At 36.0% G+C, this 17641-nt stretch overlaps 1 protein-coding gene across 1 annotated transcript in view; it reads right to left on the reverse strand.

The window, feature by feature from the left end:
• Nucleotides 1-8214: 8214 nt before the first annotated feature.
• Nucleotides 8215-17641, reverse strand: part of LOC131552271 (cGMP-dependent protein kinase 2) — a 31902-nt gene continuing 22475 nt past the window's right edge. The window contains 4 exon segments of the mRNA XM_058795933.1: nt 8215-8601; nt 8714-8780; nt 13882-13944; nt 16189-16311. Of these exon segments, the coding sequence (XP_058651916.1) occupies nt 8506-8601; nt 8714-8780; nt 13882-13944; nt 16189-16311 (349 nt within the window). The 3' untranslated portion in view covers nt 8215-8505.

The raw sequence follows: 17641 nt of genomic DNA on the forward strand, positions 1-17641 counted from the left end.
TGTTAGTTAATACATGAACTAATGTTAACAAATGACACCTTATTGTAAAGTGTTACCGTTTTTTTATCACAAAAGTTTTGCAAATGAATTAAAGTTTCTGGAATGAAAGAGAAATCAAAAGCATTGAATTTTTCCTTCCCTATAGGAGCACTGCAGATTCTGAAATAAAAAAGGTGATATTTTGTTATATTCATGTCAAGATACAATTCACAAATGATAAAGCTTGACTTACAGCATAATGTAAGGACACCTTTCAGTGTATGAGAGTTAATATTTAGTCTGTAGGATAAGCAGTGACTAAAGGATCAGGTGAGAAAACATGAATCCAGGTCATGAGGTTATTGGGAGTTGACAGAATGACAGCAAATATAAGCATTACTCTCAGCATGAAGTATCTCAGGTTTCTCTCACTTAACACAGAGTTCAAGAAGTTGCTGCACAAACAGAACAGCTTTAAATAAATGGCTTAAATGCGACAGTAAACCAAGCATGTACAGTAAACAATAAATGTAAATTTATAGCATATGTGGGACTAGACTCTATAAGTGTGCACCAAACTCATAAAATGTGTTATAAAAGCTAAATGCTTCAGAGTCAAGCTGTTTTTCTGCATGACAAAGCTGAGCATTAGTTGATATTAGTGCCTCCTCTGGCAGACAACTGTAATGAATGAGCAAGGACATTTTACTAATGCCACATGCTTTCATAACCCATAGTTCTTAAAGGGATAGTTCACCCAAAAATGAAAATTATATCACATGGACTATTTCAACAATGTCCTTACTACCTTTCTGGGTTGTGAACATGATAGTTGCATTGCTGTCTAAATATAAAGAGTCAGAAAACTCTCAGATTTTGTCAAAAATATCTTCATTTGTGTTCCAAAGATGAATGAAGGTCTTGCTGGTTTGGAACGACAATGATGAGTAATTAATTTTTGGGTGAACTATCCCTTTAATTTCCAACCAGGAATAGAACAAATTGCAATAACAATAGTATGATAGAACAATTAATTGAATTATCGACAGAAGTACAGCAAAATGAGTCAACTGATGTTCTGGGATAGAGTATTTTATGAGAGTTGAGTGGCTGGAGGTCTCATAAAATTGAACTCTTGAACACTGGAGAAATATGAACTCGTGTTATACCCTCAGAGGTTAAGGAGGGCCGGTGTAGCTACACACATTCCAGCAACTCCAACACAATGGAGTCATAAAATATGTCATACAGGCCCACCCTCTGCACCTACAGAGACCACAAGCCAGAAACAGACCAATGACGCTGTGAAATATATAGTGGGATGTGTGCCAATGAAGGATGATTTACAGGAACACATACTTGAGTTCCCGTGAGGCAACACCAGCGTAGTATTTGTTCATTTGTGTGTGTGTGTGTGTGTGTGTGTGTGTGAGTGTATGTTCACTTCAAATGTAACATTAAATAACACGTCAAAATACATGTACTTTTTTTAAATATGACCGAAGTTGACAAAAAAAGCATGATAAAAACATGATTTAAAGTGAACATAAACGTAAACCCTTTAAATTGACAAAGTGTACTTCAGTGCGTTAAGAAACATATGAAAGTGTACTTTAAGTACTCCAAAAGTAAGTCCAAAACAGTTCAAACATGTTTGTGGAATTTGATGTGAGACAACTACAGGGGATGGACTTTTCATGGCAAGAATTGATGGTTTATCGTTAAAATTCCTTAATGACGAACTTGTTTCTTACAAACATGCAGCTTTTTGATTCACGAGGCGTTCATTGATGGACTGGAATGGATTACTTGTGGATTATTGTGATGTTTTTATCATCTGTTTGGACTCTTATTCTGACAGCACCCATTCACTGCAGAGAGATCCATTCGTGAACAAGTGATGTAATGCTTTGTAATGTAATGCTTTGCTATTCCTTTAATATTATATTAAAACTAGTTTTATATTTATACTTTTAAGATTTGAAGTACACTATAAGTGCACATACAATCAGGCGCACTTCTCTTTTATGCATGTGTATTATGCAAAGTTTTGTATTTGTAACTATTTACATTACACAAAGCACTATGCAGTTATCTTAAAGGTTACATATCATAAAAATCTGTCATAACCGACTGTTTTTGTATCTCATGTGTGTTTTTGACAGTTTAAAGGGGACCTATTATGCAAAAATCACTTTTATAAGGTGTTTGAACAGTTGTGTGGCCGCAGCGTGTGAAAACAACCAGCCTATAATGGTAAAAATCCACACACTCATTTTTTTCATAATCCCAATAAACAGTCTCTCAGAACAAGCGATTGCAGATTTCTCCCTACTTACATGTCATCTTAAGGAAAAATGGCCTGCCCATTTGTAACGCTCTCTGCCCTATTAACATTGAAACAGGCCTGAGTGAGAAGCAGCAGTCCGCCATTACTGTTTTCTTGCTGTAGCTGATGGAGATACAATGTCAGTGCCAAACAGGCATTATAAGTGTTGTGTTTTGGGATGCACCAATGAACATAGGAGACAAAATAAGTATCACACGTTTGTTTTCCAAATTGCCTTTCTGAAAGAGCTTCTTGTCACTCTATAAGGCTAATGTTACTAAAGCTATGCCTGTTTTCACTGATGCTGCCTTCACGTGCTACCAGAATGATCGTAAATAGGAATGTGGTAGTTCAAAATTGCACATGAAAGCAATGTGAAGTTGACCACTTGAATTTGTCAAGCTCATAATCACATGTGGGACTTATAAAGTTTGTGACAGCACGTGATCATGTCACCATGAGACCAGCTGTCGTTATTTTTATCTCGCCGTTCTCCCTGTTTGTGTAATTCATAAATGCGCATATGCACAGTACAATCAGATGACTGACTTATAAGCCGATTTCGGTTTGAACATATAAGGCTGAACAAGCTACTGAGAGTTTCTGAAATTTTTAGTGCGTAAGATTGTCCAGTTTTGTTTTTTTCTAGCTTTTGAAGCTCTGCCCTCTTCTGGAAAGGGATAAACACAAAAATGGCACATTTTGGCTCATACCCTAAAAGTGGCAATTTTAACAAGCTATAAAAAATTGTCTGTAGGGTATTTTGAGCTAAAATTTCATATACACACTCTGGGGATATCAGAGACTTATTTTATATCTTGTAAAAAGGGGCAAAATAGGTCACCTGTAAGCACAATAAGACATGAAAGAGAACTTAGTATAGTACTCACATGCCGCGTGACAGCCGCTTTCTGTGCACGTGCTTCAGATGTGTGTGCTCAGGAAACCATATATCAGAAGTTTGAACGAAATATGGTTTAAGAAGCACGATTTCAGCGCAATAGACATGCTAATTAAAAACAATTCTGGAAAAGGGGGCAGGGAGCAGCAGCTCATTTGCATTTAAAGACATATGCATGGCAACAGCGTTTATGCTTCCACTCAAAATAGGCATTTTCAAAATGATTTAATAAATGAAGTGTGGGTTATTTTGAGCTGAAACTTCACAGACACATTCTTTCTAAATGTCAAATGCCATAATGTACTTTATAACAACATAATTTCCAGATTTAGATCAGATTTAGATTTAGAAATGTTCAGTTAATAAAATTGCATTCAAAACAACACGGCAGTCAGATTTACCATCTCCTTTTAGTGTGTTGAAAGAGGTGGATGTTTGCCCATCCAGGGCATACGGCAGAGTTCAGCAGGCTTATTTTTCATATCTGTCCTGAGAATCATTTCCTCCTGTGCAGGAGATTGTGATTCGCTCATTGAGCAGGACTAAGTCATACTGTGATTAATACACTACTGATTGGCAGAATGGTAGAAAGAGGACATACTTCATGCATCGCTATGACAACAGCTCACCCCTGCCTCTTGGCATTTCCTCAAGGATGGCTGGCCAGTTGGATGAGTTCTCCTCAAATGTCACAAGCATCTCCCACTTCAGGCCATCACTGTCCTGAAACACACACACACACACACACTGGCTGAGAACCAGAGGCAGGGTGCTTTGGCATTTCATAGAAGGAGCAGTTAAGGTTTTTCTCTAGCATATAAGGAACGAGTTTGACTCAAGAGTAAAATCCTCAATATGTAATGGGTCAATTATATGATATGTTTATTTATCTGCATAAACTGTATTTATTAAGAAAATAAATATTATGCAATTCAGTGCAATTTACATAGTCAGATATATTGTCATTGCAAGGTTAGTCAAACCGATTTAAGTGATTTTAAGTGAATAACCACTTAAATTTCGGTCCGTTTCTCACACAAAAGTGTTGATTTGATTTGAATTGATTTCAGTATAATAGAAGAAAGCGAACTGCACACTCCTCAATTTCTTTTTCTTTTGTGTTCCAGTTTAGAAAGAAAACCATACAAATATATCACACATAATATCTCTAAAGACACTATCTTATTCTATATGAGTCAGTCAGCATGAATGTTTATGTCCTCCTGCTCTGTGTCGCCACCCTGTGGTGCTTCTAATACCTGGCATATTATCACGTGTCATGTGAGTTTGAATTTTTCACAAACAAAGCAAAGTTTTGTTTTATATGCTCCAAAAATAATTTTACAGTACAGCAAGTCTTCATTACAACTCGCTGAAACGTTAACCACATGGTCATTAAAGAAGTTTTTAGCAAGCGTAGGGCTTTCCTTTTCATTCTTGATTTTCAAATTGCAAAAAAAGGATAAAACATTACTTGGATGCATTGCAATTGCATTTTTAGGGATGATTTTTGGATGATATTTGATCATCACTTTTTTGTGACCTTAACAGAATGAACAAATATTTTAAGTTGAGACAACAATTATGTTTTCTTGTTTTCCTGTCCCAGTTAGGCCCTATGTTTGAGATGAACGCTACCATCTGTGGAAAAGTCAGTAGATGAAGCTCCCTTTAAAAGTTCACGCTACAGAACGTGTTTGCTTGTGGAGAACAAGCATAAAGTGCTCATAAACAAATACTCAAAGTCATTCATCTGCGCGATCTTTATTAACACTAATTATTTTGCAAGCTACTTAGAAACTTGTATTTTGTGCTTGCGATTGCAGATTTTCCCCAGTAGAGGACCTTGTTGTTTCATTCATTAGTGAATCTCAGGAATATCTAGAATCCGATTCAAAATCCTGAATAAATTGACTATAACAAGTAGGCTACAACAGAAAAATAAATTATATACATACGTTCATTAAATGTTGTTATTAAATTAGCTTTATAAACACACATTTCCCATCAGCTTTGTTTACTGTCTGATTTTTAATTTTTATTTTCTCCATATTGTCATTGTGGCTGTGCTTGACACCAGCATAAACAGAGATTAAGAACATTAGCAACTTTAGCAAAATAAATGGCCTCCGTGATTTCGTACTTTCTCTCTTGAAATCATATTTTAAGCTATATCCAACTCTTAACCAGATGAAAAAGACAGAAGTCAACTCAGGCTGATTATATAATGATAGGGATGGTAGTCAGTGTTGAGTTATGTTACAGCAGGGGTTCTCAACCTTTTCCAAGCTGGGCCCCCCCAAAGCTGGTTCATTGCAGTTGCCCCCCCCCCACACACACACACACCACCCACACCACCTTGCATAGATAGATAGATAGATAGATAGATAGATAGATAGATAGATAGATAGATAGATAGATAGATAGATAGATAGCCCTAGGCTATTATTTTTAGGCCCACATTATTATTATTATTATCATCAGTAGAGGTAGGTAGGCCTATTATCATTACTAGGCTATTGTTATAATTGGCAGTAGCACCAGACTTCTAATGTGAGCTTGCAGACATTATTATTATTATTATTATGAGTAGTAGTAGGCCTATCATCATTACTAGGCTATTGCTATATAATTATATGAGGTTACATGCTTTATTGTTGCTGTTGTTGTTATTATTATTATTATTATCATCAGTATAGGCCTATTATCATTACTAGGCTATTGCTATAATTGGGAATTGGCACCAGACCTCTGATATTAATTTATGCTTTATTATTGTTATTATTACTAGGCCTAATAGTAGGCATCATCTGCATTTTTTACAGAAGCTTGCAGGTAGGTGATGTTAATGTGAGACCTGAGCCTGCTTTGCCTTGCAAAGATCCTCAATTCTTGGCTCAATGTTTGATAAACATAGCCTCAAATCATCCTCGATTTGTGCACGATTGCGGTATTTCGTTTTGAGTGCAGTCATTTTTGAGAATCCTGCCTCACATAAATATGTCGACGCGAAAGGAAGGAGAATCTTCAAGATGTCACAGAGTTCAGGATATTCCTGCATCAATGCTGCCCATAATGACGAAGAGGGCAGGAGCTAAAGCAGAGGTGGGCAAACTACACTTCCGGCCCGCCGGAGATTTCATCCGCCCGTGAGGCAGTTGGTCCAAAATAGTTAATTTGATGCGATGTCAGGGGGAAACGTGATTTCTACCGAGAGGAACGCTAGAGCCCTGCATTCCCTGGGCTTCGATTGGGCCAATTTTCACGGCATAGTTCAGATGCGGGCCGGGCCTGTTTTAGGCTTCTCTTTATTTTTATATTTTAGACATCCATCAATTAGTGATGAAAAAATTGCCGCTGGTGGAAACAACACGAGACCGTGCCGTGACTGTGAAGAGCGGCTCGACGGTGTTTAGAGTCCCGCAGCAGCAGCGCGCGCGCCGTCAGCGCAGATGAAGAGTTCTGCTTCAAATACACGCAATACGCTGAAGCTTGCGGCAAAGCCCCAGCAAACGTAATTACCATGAATGTGTCAGGGGGAAATAGTAAGGAGATATTTGAATTATTTACTAATAAACTAGTGTTTTCTGTTTCAGTGTCGCAAAGATGAAGATGATGATCCTGACTCGCCATCTCCTCATTAGACGCGCCTTTAGAGAGAAGTGCATCTTCACTGATTATAATGAAAGAGTTTTTGTTATCGATTTGATTTATTTCGTTAAGTGGTAATTTAAAGATTTCTATAGATATATTTATCATGTCTGTGAGGCATGTATTCGCTGACTTTCGGTTCATTTTTGTGAAGCGCTCCTGTTCAAGGCGAGACTGCGCATCATTGTTCTATTTATTTTATAAAGTTTTTTTTAATATTGTGAGTGCACACAAATAAAAGTAGACCCTTTACAATTCCGAATGATGTATTACTCTTACCTTTATGAGCAAAAATTACGGCGTAAGTTGTTTTCATTGAAAAAAATGCAATTGATTGCGCTGGCGCCTCCATGTCCTGCGCTTTAACTTCCACTCTCCGCACAAACTACTGGATACAGCGCACATTTATCTAGGTTTAACGTTTAAACATTTCAATATGCTTGAACTGTTTTAGTATATATAGATCATATTTTAGGCAAGTCATGATGATTTGAGAAGGCTAAACTGATCAAACATGGCTATGATCAGCCTGCCGGTCTGCCGCTGGCTGCTTGGTCGTTACTTTAAAAAAGAATAAACTTATCTAACGAACAAAAAATGCTCCAAACGTTTTTCTAAATTAACTTAATAAAAAAACGAAACGAAATTTCGAAAATTGACCATCACTAAATTTACCATCACCTCACGATTGAAAATGTGACACTGATTTCATATGACAGTTCAACAAACAAGTTAATAATATTAAGTCACTTACATTTTAGACGAAATAATGACTGTTTTTGTCTATTTTAGCAGCGAAAATAGATCCGATGAATCCAAACAAAGATCACATCATAGCGCATCTCACAGCATCACTCAATCGTGTTTTGAATGATTCAATGTTTTGAACGAATCGGTTGAGTCAAAGATTCAATGACCCATGCACAAACATCTGTCTCATTCTTGATGAATCGGCCGTTTGAACGAATCGTTTGAATGAACGACTCAATGACTCGCTTGATAAAACCGCTTATCACCTGCATTTGCGCTCACTATCGACAAACCAATCAAATTTGTTCAAAACTCTTTTTTTTAAATCAGTCCAAACACATTTTAATTTTTATTCAGGAGTTATGTATATACAAAACTATAACTTTTTAGGACAGTAGTTTAGTGATAAAAAAAATTTGCAATTTTTTTTTTTCAGGTTTTTTTTCCTCCCATCCTGTAGCCTACTCGCGCCCCCCCGGGAGAGTGTCCGCGCCGCTCCCCTGGTTGAGAACCACTGTGTTACAGCATAGCCAAAGAGCAGCTTAAAAAAAAAAGTGTGTGCTGGAACACCTGAAAGAGTACAAAATGAATGTGATATGTCAGAGACTTAAGACTTTAATATTTAAGACTTAATAGACAGATTTAAGGCATCAGTGATTTATTGATCCACTTATAATGAAATATCACTGAAATAACCTTTTGCTTTGTCTTCTTTAACTTAAAACCATGGCTTTTAAACCTGATTCCTGTCCATCTGAATAAGTCAGTCAGTCAGTTGCACAATGCTTCAGAAAGCACACTGAGGTAATACTGAGACTTCTCCTCCAGACACTGTCCTCCATCACTTTATATCAGATCTTCTTTGAGAAAACAGCTTCTTAGAAACAGCTCATTTTCAGAAATCTTTATCCCAGCCAGAGAATTCATCTGGGGGTTCTTCAAGCTCAGGGGGAAACATGTCGAAATGACTGTGATCCAGAGGTCCTTTGAGCTGCAAAAATGAACAGAGGAGAATACCAGAACTGTAGGAGAACAGGCTTAATCTTCTTACACAATGTGACGTATATAAAAACATTGTAAAATCTGTTGAATCTATGCTTCACCTCTCTCCTCAGAGGAGACGTCAGCTTCCGCCGTCTCAGTCCTTCCCAGTTAAAGCCTTGAAACCACCTGCAAGAAAACAAAGGAACAAAGTAAACCTCCACAGCACAGTGACTCAGCATCCACTCACGTCTCCAGCCTCATCCATCACTTTCCTTCCAGTGAGAAAATGTTTCAAGGGGACATGTTGCACATTGTCCACTTTTATTGTTAGGAAGTGCTTTATAGCACCAAAAATTATATAGCATTTCCACCATCTCTCTGACCTTTAGAACTGAACGTGACACTTTTTTTGCAACTGCTCATATATGTAAGCGCTCTCTTTACGTGTGAAATGAGATGAGTACTTATTTACAAGCTAAAGGTTTTGCAGTTTTACTCAGTTTTCAACTAGTCTTTATGGTTAATAACAAAAGTACAAACTGAGAAGTTGTTGCAGTTTAATGGACTTTTTGAACTGGGGAGGAAGTTTGAGTTCTAAGGTACTTTGTTTTCATGGACAGAATTATTTTAGCTTAAAAATTAAGAATATTTCCTTGCTCATATTATGACCATTCAATTCTGAAGATACTCAACCATTTAAACATTTGGAATCATTAAGTAATGTGAAATATTATTTCAATTTAAAATAACTGTTATTAATAATAAATAATTACTCCAGTCTTCAGTGTCACATGATCCTTCAGAAATCATTCGAATATGCTGATTTGCTGCACAAGAAATATTATTACCAATATTGAAAACAGCTGTGCTGCGTAATGTTTTTGAGGAAATCATGATATATTTTTTAAGTACTTTTCATTTTAGTAATCTCTATATTTAAATCTTTTTGATCTTTTCTAATATTATGTCTACTGTCACTTTTGATTAATTTCATGCAACCTTGATGACTAAAAGTATTAATATTAAAAAAAATTCTGACCCCAAACTTACGATAGTATACATCTCCGATCTCACTCATCTGACGACACAGTTACCTGACCATGCATATTCATGCCTGTATCAAGAGCATGCGCCTTCATTTGCATAATGCTCTGAACATAATTTAGTGACATAATACAAATGATGTTGAGCTCTTGTGCGCTTTGTGTGTATGTTACCTGAATCACTTACACTGCGTGATAAGAATACTCAAGCATAATGCATAAAACAAGCATAAAACAACAGTGCAAACACACAGAACGCTAGTAAAATAATAAGTGTGATAACTCCCAGTTGATTGTAATTTGAACAGTGGGCATCATCCGTGCACATGCATTTTAGGCTCTATCACTGTTAAAGGATGGGCCCAGCGCTTCACCTTGCTGTCTGCGGCTTCACTGTTCTGTGGAAGATGGCAACAGCTGTGGCTCTCATTTTGGCCACTAATTGCTCCCCCTGTGAATGCAGTGAGGCTAATTTGGCAGGCTGGCTCAGCTACCCATTGTGCTGTGACATACAAAAGAGGGGACAGACAGGCCTGCAGCAAAACAGACTCAACAATACACTACCCGTGATCAGACACATGGATCAGCGCTTCAGTTTACTCCCAGGTGGGTCTAATGTTCATTAATGCACATAAATGAAACACTTACATGAGAATATGACAGCGTATGGTCTGCAGTGTACAGTGAGACAAATAAAAGAAATATATTGACAAGATTTATGGGCAGGATTGCTGGATTCATAGCATTTGCTAAGGAGCTACTATGACACTAAACCTGATGTCATCAATATTTTGAAATGTTTAAGAAATAATGTGTGTGTGTGTGTGTATTTATACACTGCCTCTCAAAAGTTTGGGATCAGTAAGATATTGAATGTTTTTTAAAGAAGTTTCTTCTGCTCATCAAGGCTGTATCTATTTGATCAAAAAATTTTTGTGAAATATTATTGCAATTTAAAATAACAGTTTTCTATTTTAATATACTTTAAAATAAAATTTATTCCTGTGATCAAAGCTGAATTTTCAGCATAATTACTCAGTCTTCAGTGTCACATGATCCTTCAGAAATCATTCTAATATGCTGATTTATAATCAATGTTGGAAACCGTTGTGCTGCTTCATATTTTTGGGGATTTTTTAGGAATCTTTGATTAATAAAAAGTAAAAAGAACAGCATTTATTTAAAAAAGAAACGTTTTGTTACAATATACAATGTTATTCAAAAGTTTGGGGTCAGTAATTTTATTTTTATTTTTTTTAAGAAATTAATACTTTTATTCAGGAGGGATGTGTTAAAAGAATAAATGTCATAGTAAAGACTTATATTGTTAGAAAATATTTCTATTTTGAACAAATGCTGTTCTTTTTAACTTTGTATTCATCAAAGAATCAAAGAAAAAAGTAACACAGGTTCCAAAAAACAATATTAAGCAACACAACAGTTTCAACACTCATAATAAATCAGCATATTAGAGAGTGATTTCTGAAGGATCATGTGACACTGAAGACTGGAGTAATGATTCAGGAGGAAAATTCAGCGCTGCGTCATAGAAATAAATTATATTTTAAAGTATATTAAAATAGGAAACCAATATTAGAAATTGCAATAAGATTTCACAATATTACTGTTTTTTTTTTCTGTAGTTTTGATCGAAATACAGCCTTGATGAATGAGCAGAAGAGACTCCCTTAAAAAACATTAAAAATCTTACTGATCCCAAACTTATATATATATATAAATATCATTATTTACTCAAAAAATATATAATATTAATGAACTAAAAGACCACTTAATTGTACATGAAGACAGACTTCATAGCTGTTTCTTAACACACTTAAGTAGACTTTTAAAAAGTGCACTTTGTAATAATCTCAAATTAAAAGTTTTGCTTTAAAATACATTTTAATACATTGCTGTGCTTTAAAGAAGAACACTTCTTTTGATGTACTGACTAATATATTAAAGCACATGTAGTGTACTTGATTATAATTTTAACTAGCGTGTTATTCCTTTTAAAGGCAGTATTTTTAAATGTACCAAATTGCGTCATCATTACAAATGTGTAATTACAAATATATTTAAATACATAACATACTGTACATGTTTCAGTAGAAATTACATTAAAGGATTAGTTCACTTCCAGAATAAAATTTTCATGATATTTTACTCACCCCCATGACATCCAAGATGTGCATGTCTTTCTTTCTTCAGTCGCAAAGAAATTAAGATTTTTGAGGAAAACATTCCAGGATTTTTCTCCATATAGTGGGCTTCAATGGTGGCCAATGAGTTGAAGGTCCAAATTGCAGTTTCAATGCAGCTTCAAAGGGCTCTACACAATTCCAACTGAGGAATAATTATCTTATCTAGCGAAATGATCTGTTATTTTCTCAAAAAAAATAAAAATAAAAATAAATAAATAAAATGTGTATACTTTTTAACCACAATTGCTCATTATAAACGCACTAGCTCGACCTCATGCATTAAGTAGTCACGTTGGAAAGGTCACGCATGACATAGGCGGAAGTATCAACCCAGTGTTTACAAAGCGAACGTGCAAAGAAATTCAAACACCCTTTACAAAAATAGGTAAAACAACGATGTTTTTCACCTTACCCTACATTTCTGAATCGAAGTACACAGACAAAGAAGAAGAAGAAGTTTTATTTATACAGCACCTTTCCATTGCTCAAGGTCACTGTACATAGTGCTATACAAAACATTTGCACTCCAACATAGACAATACAAACACATAAGGCCAAATATAGCCACATTATCCAAAATGCAAATGAAAAAGATACGTTTTTAGGTGGGTCTTGAAGGTAGACAAAGATGATATATTACAAAGTGTAAGGGGTAGCGAATTCCATAATTTAGGAGCATTAACACCAAATGACCTACCATCTACAGTGGACAGCCAATAAAGAGGAATGGACAAAAGACCAAGCTCAGATCTGGAGGTGCAAGACCATTTAATGCCTTAAATGTTAGAAGTAATATCTTAAAGTGAATACGTGATGCCACAGGTAGCCAGTGAAGGTCATGCATAGGAGTAATGTGAGCAGAACGCCTGGCGGAGGTGAGAACTTTTGCTGCTGAATTTTGAACATACTGTAACCTTGCGATAAGTTTTTTAGGCAGACCAAGAAATAGACCATTGCAATAATCCAGACGTGATGTGATTAATGCATGAATTAAGATTTCAGCATCAGCTAGAGTTAGAGAAGATTGAAGACGTGCAATATTACGAAGATGGAAAAAAGAGGTTTTAACAACAAAACAAATGTGAGGCAAAAGATAGAGATGAGTCAAATAAGACACCAACATTACGAACAGATGAAGAAGGCTTAACATGAACCCCGTCAATTTCAAAGGACAGGTCCATCCTTTTGACTGAGGTAGCAGAGCCGATCATCAATATTTCAGTTTTGTTATTATTTAGTTTAAGGAAATTCAAGGACATCCAATGCTTGATATCCCTGATGCATGCAGTAAGTGAGTCGGGCAAAGAGCTAACTGCGCGTGACCTTTCCAACATGATTACGCAATACGTGAAAACACGCATCGCAGAGCTAGAGCAAGAGCAAGAAGAGCATTTGTGGTTAAAAAGTATACACATTTTTATTTTTTTAAAGAAAATGACAAGAAAATGATAGCTTCGCTAGATAAGACCCTTATTCCTCAGCTGGAATCATGTAGAGCCATTTGAAGCTGCATTTAAACTGCAATTTGGACCTTCGACTCGACGCCTCCCATTGAAGTCACTATATGTAGAAAAATCCTGGAATGTTTCCTCAAAAAAATAATTTCTTTGCGACTGAAGAAAGAAAGACATGAACATCTTGGACATGGGGGTGAGTAAATTATCAGGACATTTTTATTCTGGAAGTGAACTAATCCTTTAAAGTATATTTTAGCTTATCATAAATACTTGTCAGTACATTTACTGTAGCAGTACACTTTTTATTTCAACGACAACAGAAGTAATTATGAAATTACATATAAAGGTGTACTTAAGTCTTACTAAGTGAGTCAAAAAAGCACTCTAAGGATCAGCTAACTGCATTTTATATAAACTACAATACACATTTGCCATTAACATGCAATTAAGAGAGAGAGATGTACTCTTTCATTTAAGAAGTACTCTTTTTAAAAGTGTACTTTACAAGGGTCATGTCAAGAACAAATAAATGATGAATAGGGTGAATAAATGATTTTTGAGCAATTAATATTTGTTGACCTACTTGTGTTTCTTGATGTCAATGACGCCATTCTTTTTATTCCCAAGCCGTTCTGCTGGATTGAGCCTGGACACATTGAGGGAGATGAGTGAGTATCTGACTGTTCTTATACAGGCCAAGCAAGTGAAAAAGTCACATCAATAAATGCATAAACAGTAGGGGTGTAACAGTATACGTATTCATATTCGTATCAATTAGCGTTTCAACCGCAGAAAGATGTCATTAAAACGGCTTGTAAACAAAATGTCACGTAGCATTTCATTTACCTCAGGCAAGTCATCAGTGTCCACAGCGTGTTAGTTCACCAGAAATCTTGTTAATTACTTATAAAGCCCTGAATGGTTTAGCTCCTCTGTACTTGAGCGAGTTCTTATCACATTATAGTCCTCCACGTCCGCTGCGTTCTCAAAACTCTGGCCGTTTGATAATACCTAGAATATCAAAATCGACTGCGGGCGGCAGAACCTATTCCTATTTAGCACCCAAACTCTGGAACAATCTACCTAACTGTTCGGGAGGCAGACACACTCTGTCAGTTTAAATCTAGATTAAAGACCCATCTCTTTAACCTGGCGTACACATAACACACTAATATGCTTCTATTATTCAAATCCGTTAAAGGATTGTTAGGCTGCATTAATTAGATCAACCGGAACCGGGAACACTCCCCATAACACACGATGTACTCGTTACATCGTAAGTAGAATGGCATCTATGCTAATATTTGTCTGTTTCTTTCCTATTCTGTTTCTCAGTCCGTATCCGATCAGATGGTGGATCAGCACCAAGAGATGATGTCTACAGCCCTGATCATCAGCGGAGACCAGGACACCCAGATGACCCCCAGAGACATATCCCCAGTGAAAACCTAGATTAAAATACAATAAAAACTAAAAATATAATAAAATACCTAACTACATAATACTACTATTACTACTAGTATTATTACTAATACTACTAGAAATTGCAACAAAATTAAAATAGAAATATAAACTTTTGAACTGCAGAGGAGAACTGGCCCCCCGACTGAGCCTGGTTTCTCAAAAGTTTTTTTTTTTTTCTCCATTCTGTCACAGAGGGAGTTTTGGTTCCTTGCCGCTGTCGCCTCTGGCTTGCTCAGTTGGAGACACTTAATTTCTAGCGATTATAGCCGATTTGATTGCACAGATACTATTTAAACTAAACTGAGCTAGACAATGACATCTCTGAATTCAATAATGAAATGCCTTTAACTGAAAATTGAGTGTTTAATCTTATCATTATACATTACTGACACTCTATCCTCCAATTTGATACTGTTAAGTGCTTTGACACAATCTGTATTGTTAAAAGCGCTATATAAATAAAGGTGACTTGACTTGACTTGACCAGAGAAATGAAGTCTAGTGAATACTGTAATACTTTTTAGAATACATCATCTTTTGCCAAAATTCTAAGACAGCATCATATGTGTCCTTTAAGCAGACAATCCTATAATACAATGTGACAAACAAAAGAAAGAATTTATTCAATTTAAAGGACAAACTGTGATGTGTATTATAAAAACCTTTGTGAAAACGAAGTGTGCTCAATTACATTGAAAGTGCACTTGTAGTGTACACTGTAAAAAGTGATAAGTTGACTTAACTTAAAAAAATTGAGGAAACTTTTAAGTAAATCTTAATAGTAAGATAAAAAACTGTATTTGCAGATAATATTATATTAATTCAATAAAAGGCCTGTTAAATGTAATTAAAGAGACACGTTCATGACTTTCTTAACACATTTAAGTATACTTTTAAAAAATTTACTTCATAAAAATGTCTTTATAATATTTTGTCAAGCTTTAAAGTACACTAGTGACTAACACACAACAGCGCATGTGAAGTAGTTTATTGTTGCATTCAGCAGCATGCTTTAAGCATATTTTAAAGATTTATGAAATGACACATAAAAATACACTTAAGTCCTTCTTAAGTTAAAATTATACTACATTTTCATTTAATTAAATAACATGCAAGTTAAGTGTTTCAGAAAAAAAAATTACATTCAGTTCACATTCAAGTATATTCTTTAAAAATATACTGTTTCCGCAACAAGTAAAAAAAAAGTACATACTTATCTTAAATATTACCTTAAATATTGAAAAAAGTTCAAATGAATTAAAAATGGACTGTTTTTTACGCATTATTTGTGTTATGTTTTTATGATCATTTTTATGCTTAACTTTGTATTTTTTTTATTTTTTATTATTGTTTTATTGTTATTATTTACCTGCTGTATATTTGTGATGAGTTTAAAAAAATAGGTCTCAGAATATGAGAAACCTACTTGCAAAGTCTCCGTATGAGATCCTCTGGACGTTTGCTGATCCTCTTGGGAAAGTCCACCTTCTCTATCCCGTGAAGAACCATGGTGTAGATCCTGATTGGATCAGAGCCTGTGAATGGAGGGCTGACAGTCGTGTGGGACATGTTATATTTCAGACACCATCAATTGATTTGAAAATGACAGACAATACTTAAAAATGTATATTCACATGGTGAATTTGAAGTGGAGTTACTAAAACATACATTAATAATGTCACAGGAATACATAACACAACCATGCATAAAAATGGTAATTTATGGAGAGGATGACGTGACCCTTCGGCAGCAATGCACGCATAGTCCTTCGCTCTGTTCACTTTGTCAGAAATTGTATATATCCTTTTAGTAAATCTTGAACCACTCTTTATTTAGCTCACTATGAGTGTCCCAGCAATCAAGGACAGCCGGAAAAGAGAGAGTGGACAATCGCCAATAAAGAAAAAATTCAAAGATTCCACCATCTACAGAGAGGATCTCGATGCTGCTATAGCTAACGGTCTCAAGCTAGCGCTTAAAGAGCAACGAAGTACTCTCGATTCAGTACACTGTAAAAAGTGATAAGTTGACTTAACTTAAAAAAATTGAGGAAACCTGTTGCCTTAAAATTATTAAGTAAATAATTTAAATATTAATTTAAATAACTTGACAACTTATTTTTTTAATATTATTATTTACTTAATAATTTTAAGGCAACGGGTTTCCTCTCGACTGTAAGAGAAGCGATAGACTCTGTGCTGACCCCAGCACTCTGTGATCTACATTTGGATATACAAACGACCAACAATTCCAACAATTCTGTAAAAAAGCTAAAAGCAGAAGTTGAAAAGCTAGCCATCACGGAGAAACAGACATGCGACCGAGTCGATTCCGTTCAAACTGCTGCATGTGAGGATAGGAGGACAGTCACAAACTTAAGAAATCAGCTGGAGCAATTCACCAATTCTCCGTTGCCGGAGGAGACGGAAGGCTCCAATGCAGCTGGGTTCCTCAGAGCTAATCTTTCCAAGTGGATCACTTCCCTGAAAGGCCGTGACACCGAGATTGACCGGGCCCATCGCGTGTATGACGGAAGGAAAAACTCAGATCGGCCGCATACTCTCATCTTCCGTGTACTAAGATGGCATGACAGATTGGCGATCCTGAAGGGTGCTCGGCAGGCATATCCGGTGAAATATACGCAGGACAATGTCACCCTACTATTTTTTCCCGACTTTAGTCCAGCCACAACTACCAAGAGAAAGAGCTTTAATCCAGTCTTGAAGAAGATGACAGCACTTGGTCTCTAGCCCTTCCTCACCTATCTGGCGGTAATTAAACTACGGCACAAAGGTGAGCAGATGATGTGCGACTCTCCTCAAAAGGCGGAGGATTTTGTTACTTCACTGTCACTGAAGACATATTCTGTAGCTCTACAA

The sequence above is a fragment of the Onychostoma macrolepis genome, chromosome 13, assembly GCF_012432095.1.
Source record: "Onychostoma macrolepis isolate SWU-2019 chromosome 13, ASM1243209v1, whole genome shotgun sequence".
NCBI classification, from domain to species: Eukaryota; Metazoa; Chordata; class Actinopteri; order Cypriniformes; family Cyprinidae; genus Onychostoma; species Onychostoma macrolepis.